Source organism: Hylobates moloch, unplaced genomic scaffold (genome assembly GCF_009828535.3).
Source record: "Hylobates moloch isolate HMO894 unplaced genomic scaffold, HMol_V3 SCAFFOLD_15, whole genome shotgun sequence".
NCBI lineage: Eukaryota > Metazoa > Chordata > Mammalia > Primates > Hylobatidae > Hylobates > Hylobates moloch.
Genome location: NW_026652290.1, coordinates 32,978,772 through 32,985,203, shown reverse-complemented (window position 1 = coordinate 32,985,203; position 6,432 = coordinate 32,978,772). Strand labels below are relative to the sequence as shown.

Below are 6,432 nucleotides of genomic sequence, written 5' to 3'. Positions count from 1 at the left end.
TGGTTGACCTATACCTTGCTGCATTCTTCAATATTTGTACCATATAAAAGAAGTTTTTCTATCATGGATGTATCTTCATTATACACAGCATAGTGTAGAGCAGTCCTTCCAAAGAAATCCATAATATTTGGATCAGCACCATTTTGCAGCAGAATAGTTGCACAAGCCTCCTGCCTCAGTTGCACAGCCTGTCAGTATTAGACCAAGAAACATGCAAATACTGAAAAATCAAAATAAACACTCCGTAGGATTTACCAACTAGTTATATAGTGGTATTGCAATGAGATAAATTCATTTTATCCTATGGACTTAAACCAAATCCATCTCATGCTCAAAGAGTCAGCTACTATGTACCTTGATCAGAGGCGTCCTGCATTCACGGTCCTGCAGGTTAAGCTCACATCTTCTGGACACCAGGAGAAATACCATTTCCGGTTGGCCAGTGGCACAGGCCAAATGTAGGGCAGTCCTGTGAGAGTGACAGGACTTTTTAAAACATGTAACTGTAAGCATTAATTAGCATGTTATTTCTCTGTCTTCAAAACAAATATGTAATTTTCTTGTGAATAAAGTACAACATTTGTTAGCGCTTATTACTCACCACATTAGTGAAAGAGCAGGCTATTTAATAGAAAAAGCTTGGCTTTTGGATTCAGTTTAATTGGGGCTTAAAATTTACTGTAAGCTCTGTCACTTAGCTGTTATTTAGCCTTTCTTTGCTTCAATTTCCTTATCAATAAAATATATAATAGTAGCTATCCCACAGAACACTGTTGTGATGCTTACGTAAGAATCTATGCACAGCACTTAGAACACTTTCTAACACAAATAACAGCTCAATAATTTTTAGATATTACTACTTACAAAGACATTTTAATTAAGTAAAATGATACAATCATATCTACATTGAGGTATATATTAAAGATTAGATGTATCATTGTATTTCAGTCATTCTCAGATGCTCATTTTCTCACTATTATATAAGTTACTATTCTCATATATTAACATCTCCTGACATTGGAATACTGTTTGCAATTCATTATTTATTACAATTATAACTGGCAACATTTTAAACATTATCTTATTGATATATAAAGTAATGTGGCATCACCCAATCCATGATGCCTTACATTAAGTGGGATACAGTACATAGAACAGGCAGTTCTACTCATATAATTGGCACCTAAATAAAGTATTGTGGAAAAAGAAGGCAAAAATAAAAAAACAAATTTTTAAAACAAAGTAATTCTTACTTCAATTTTCAAAAAAAAAAAAAAAGCCAAAGAAAACTCAGGATTCAAATGAATAGGTATGGCTCATTTTTTTCAATACTTACAGAATGTTATGGAAATTAGGTATTTGCAATGATTAATAGTAGTATTTGAGACTGTCATAAATTTTTGAAATGGCAGTTAAAGGTTATCTTTCACTATTTTCTAACTTCAGAATTGCTTTTGTTTAAAAAAAAAAAAAAGGAATAAAAATCCAATTGGGATTCAGTCCTAATGCTTCCATTTTAAATCTCAGCTTGCTCAGGCTGGGCAGGTAAACATGAAGTTGTTAAGGGTGGAAGAGTCCTGAGAGATGGTGGAATGTGTCTGCTACATAGTAGGTATTCAGGTTATGCTTGATGAATAACTGGATTGAAAGAATGCATACATCTAGTTGAGGAGTTTATTATGAAAAAAACTATAAATTAAAGCAGTGCTTTTGGAATAGTGATAATCACTTATATTTGCTCGTTTTCATTTTCATGAGGACACTGATAAACTAAAATAATTAATTTAAAATTGTTTGCTTATATGTAATAAAACTATAATAAAAACCTATTTATATACTAAAATCTATGCATAATAAAATAATCAAGCACAAATAAAAATATTCCCTCTGCCTCTGAAGAGGCTAAAAGTTTACAGAAGATACCAATAAACAAAAAAAAAAAAAATAAGGCCAGGCAGAATGGCTCACACCTGTAATCCCAGAACTTTGGGAGGCCAAGGCGGGGGGATCACCTGAGGTCAGGAGTTTGAGACCAGCCTGGCCAACGTGGTGAAACCCCGTTTTTACTAAAATATACAAAAATTAGCTGGGCATGGTGGCACACACCTGTAATCCCAGCTACTCAGGAGGCTGAGGTGGGAGAATCACTTGAACCTAAGAGGCAGATTGCAGTGAGCTGAGATCATGCCACTGCACTCCAGGCTGGGTGACAGGGCGAGACTCCATCTCAAAAACAAACAAACAAACAAACAAACAAAGAAATAATAAAATAAAATAGAAAGTGAGAATTATTTTCTTCTTTGCAAGATTTATATTTCTTCTTTTCCCAAGGATAATTTCATTAATAAAAAACATTTACTAGAAGTTTTAAACATACTGATCATTTATACATCACAGATAAGAAAAAATATCACAATACACCTGCCAGAAAAGAAGAAATGTTATATTTTGTACACATATTTGGCTTACAAACACCATAGACTGTTTGTGTCCATATATAATCAAACCAATTTTTTTTCAGAGTACATCTTCACACCTCAACATAAATCTGTATCTACTGACATCTGCAAAGGTCCCATATTGTCCCATCCTATGGATGCACTGAAGTTTGTTGATAAATTTATAAAATTTATAAAATCCATTGTAAGGGGTTTTCCAAATACATTGCTATTTTAAGCAGTGCTGAGAAAAACAAATTGCATGTATCTCTATTTCCTAGAGATATTTTAGTATAATGGAATTGATGGGCGAAGGGCACATACATTTTTAAAGTTTGATACTTACCAACAAATTGTCTATTTGAAAAGTCATCAGAAATGTAAACTTTAAACAGCAGTATATGTACTGCTACTCTTTAACCTCACAAACTTGTGGATAGAAAACAGTATTTCATTCCTTTTTTAACTTAAATACCTTCTCCTCCCAGGAACACTGAATGTTTTTCCCATGTGCATAGGTTGCTTGAATATCTGAAAAAAAAATGCTTTGCTCTATTTTACATGAGAGTTCTTATTTGAAGAATTCTCTGTAAAATGAAAATCACTTATCTAATATATATATACACATTGTCTTTTGTTAATTTTTTCTTATAAACTGGATGTTTTTTTATTTTGCGAAATCGACCTTCAGAATGTGTGCTTGTGATATTTGTAGGAATATAAACATGTGTCAATATAAGTAGGCATTTGTGTTTTTTTCTGTTATCTTTCTTATTTTGTGCATTTAAAATTTTTAATCTACATTCCATAACGAACTTATTTCTGTGACATAAAAATCTAGCCAGATTTCTCCAAATAGTTAGCAGGCACTTCATTTATGAGTAATTCATCTTTTCCTACTAATATGAAATGTCACCATTATCCAATTCTATTAGATTGGTGCAAAAGCAATTGCGGTTGTCGCCATTACTTATAATTGCGGCAAAAACCGCAATTGCTTTTGCACAAGCCTAATAAATTCTTACACATATTGGTGTGTTCCTGGATTTTCTAACCTGTTCCATTCACTGATTTGTTGTTTCAGCTGTTAGTAAATAATTTGTGGAAATTAACAGCACATTTTCATATCTAGAAAGGCAAGTCTTTTTTGACTCCATTTCAAAAGTTTTCTTAATGTCATCACAATAGTAAAAGACAGCATGAGTAATTAAAAAATGTTAACACTTTGATAACTTTATTTGGATTATGTAAAATTTATAAACACAGAAAGAGCTCAGAACTTTAGAAAAATGTGTGTATGTGTGTGTGTGTGTGTGTGTGTGTGTGTGTGTGTGTGTGTAAGTAAGAGCAATGTTTACTGAGCGATACAGGACTGAGTACTATGAAGGGTTTACAAGGATGGAAATGCACCTCGCCCTGGCCCTGGCCACCCCCGACACCCAGAGACTACAGTACTTAGGAGTTACACACAACGGCCGTAACAGGTGGCTATCTGTTCATAACAAACAAACCATAGCATATTTATACTGTATTACATCGAGTGATTATAGAAATCCATATATATATTGCTTGTATAAAATCTTTTTTGTAAAAAATATTTAAAAAAAAAAAAAGGAAAGTATAAAAAACACGTGCAGTTGAAAGCCGTGCCAGGACAGCCAGTCTGTAAACATTCGGTGAGTATGTGCTTTGGGAGGGCGCCCGCGCCTCAGTGCCCACAGCAAACTCCAGCAGGGCTGGCGAGGGTGCGCCCGGCTGCCGCCTCCTGGGCAGGGCCGCGCTGGACCGAGGTGGGTGGGGGCATCAGGCCCCCACAGCACGCCCCTCTCCAGCTTCGCATCAGGGTGAGGGGCAGGGCTAGGGGCAGGTGGGTTGCAGTTTCATTCTGAGTTCCATCCTCAGCCGCATTTTGGTTGCAACTCATGGCTTTTCGTGGCTGTTCGGAGGTTCCTCGGATGGGTGCCCTGGTGAAGAGGCCGGAGAAGAGCCCAGGGCTGCCTCATTGGGCGTCTCCCTGGCCCCGGCGCCTCTGTCCTGCCTCCTTCAAGTGGGGCCCCAGGCAAGATAACCCTACCTGAGGGTCAACTTTGGTCTCAGCGCTTGGTCCCTCTGGGTTTCCTCAGCCCGCTCTTCCTCCTGGGTGGCTGATGTTAGTTTCACAAAAAAGCTCGGCTGATGCTGGCTGTGCTGAACCTCATTGTACAGTTTTTCATGCACCAAAGGAAGGGCCATCTGGGCCCCCCGCCTCCTCCCTCTTCGTCGCTTTTCCTCCTCCTCTTCCTCCTCCTCCATTTCCTCCCAGCCCGTGGTCACTTCTTCTCGAGCTACTCAAGCAGCGGGTTGCCTTCTGACTCGGGAGTCTTGACACTGTCCGTCCGGTCGATGCAGGTGGGGCGGTGTCGGTTCAGCATCAGGATGAGCTGTTGCCGCTCCTGCTTCAGCTCCTCAATCTGGGTCTTCAGCTCTGCGTTCATGAGTTCCAGCCACTCGGATTCCCGCTGCAGAAACTCCGTGCGCTCCTTCTTCTTGTTCCGGCATCGGGCTGCTGCGACATTGTTCTTCTCCCGGCGCCTTTTCCTTCGCTCCTCTTCCTCATCTAGCTCACTTTTCATGGGCTGGGGCCTCTTGCCCAGTTTCACCTCCAGGAAGTGCAAGGGTGCAATCATGGCCCCGAGGTTGCGGATGTCAGCGTATTTCAGCTCCTCCACAGTCAGGGCCGAGCTGGGGAGTCCGGTCAGGGGGCCACGCCCTGGCAGGGAGCCTGCGGTCACCGAAGGGTCCGGGATCTGCCCAAGCATCATGGCAGGAGGAGTGGCAGGCCAGCCGTGCAGAAGCTGCGGGCGGAGGCGGCGCCCCCGGGGCCGGGGCCCGGCTGCAGGCGCTGTGCCCGCTCCGCGCCGCTGCCGCCCGGTGCCCAGGCCTGTCCCGGCCCGGGAGCCGCCGCGGCGCCAGCCCCCCGCCGCCGCTGCAGCGTCTGCCGCCGCCAGCGCCCCCCGTCGCGGCCACCCCATGCACCCCCTACTCCCCACTCCCATACCCCAACTCACTTCACACCCCGCCACCCCATATACCCCCACTCCCCAGGCCCCGCTCCACTCACTTCTACCCCAGCCAGGCACCCCCTAGCACCCGTACATACCCCGAGCCCGGGACCATCCGCCCCGCAGCCCTCAGCCTGGAAGGGGGTACTTCTCCACATCCACAGGCCTCCTCCCGCAGCCCCGGCTCCCGGTCCCCATTACCTTTCCTTCTTGTCTCTCTTATTGGCGTCATGATACGTGAGCAGAAGGTACTCCAGTTTCTCTAGATTACCATAGAAGACAGCGCTGTGGATCCTCTTCAGGTGAGACGATTTAATGTGGTATTGGGGAAATGAGAAGCCATCCGAGCACAAGCGCTCCCTGAGGGTGGGCCACTTCTCCAGCTCGTAGTCTTCCATAGTCGTCGCCTGGAAATTGTAGCCTGGGAACGCTCCAGCCGTATTTCAGCTCGCCTTCGGGGATCGCCGCCTCCGAAGCGCAACAAGCAATGCAGTCTGTCCACGGACCTTCGCACAGACTCTCAGCGCCTCCCGCCTCTCAGCAGAAACGCCCAACAGAACAGTTAGGACCAGCGAGCACGAGCACCTTAGCCGGCCCCGCCCAACAGGCCCGAGGCGGAGAAACCGCCCTAACAGCTCTCTCGCGGCGCCCAGTGCAGGCGGCGGTTGCTGCGGAGGTGCCGCAGGCTGGCGGGGCTCCCTGGAGCGCGAGGCGCGCCCTGCCCCGGGGCCTGTTTGACTGTCGCCCGCGAGCACTTCTCCTCTTCCACCGGCTCCCGACGCTCGGAGACCCCCGCACTGGGCCCTCTGAAGCCCAGGGATGCGGTTGAGTGGTGCTTCTCCGCCTGGTGCTGTCGCTGGGCCCACAGCCCAACTTCGCCACTGCGTCGCCCCCGGGGTCCGCGCTGATGGGCGCGACGCAAGAGGATGGGATCCGGGGTTGCCACCGCTGCA

General features: G+C 44.5%; 2 protein-coding genes across 2 annotated transcripts; both read right to left on the bottom strand.

Annotated features, from left to right (window-relative positions):
* Nucleotides 1–8: 8 nt before the first annotated feature.
* On the bottom strand, nucleotides 9–6,030 carry LOC116483408 (ankyrin repeat domain-containing protein 36B-like). The gene is made up of 3 exons (XM_032177424.2): nucleotides 5,681–6,030; nucleotides 355–469; nucleotides 9–188 (listed from the first exon to the last, which is right to left on the bottom strand). Exons 1-3 carry the CDS (start codon nucleotides 5,875–5,877, stop codon nucleotides 9–11), a joined length of 492 nt encoding a protein of 163 aa, XP_032033315.1. The 5' UTR covers nucleotides 5,878–6,030.
* On the bottom strand, nucleotides 4,584–5,239 carry LOC116483409 (jun dimerization protein 2-like). The gene has a single exon (XM_032753649.2). It carries the CDS (start codon nucleotides 5,237–5,239, stop codon nucleotides 4,763–4,765), a length of 477 nt encoding a protein of 158 aa, XP_032609540.1. The 3' UTR covers nucleotides 4,584–4,762.
* Nucleotides 6,031–6,432: the final 402 nt, after the last annotated feature.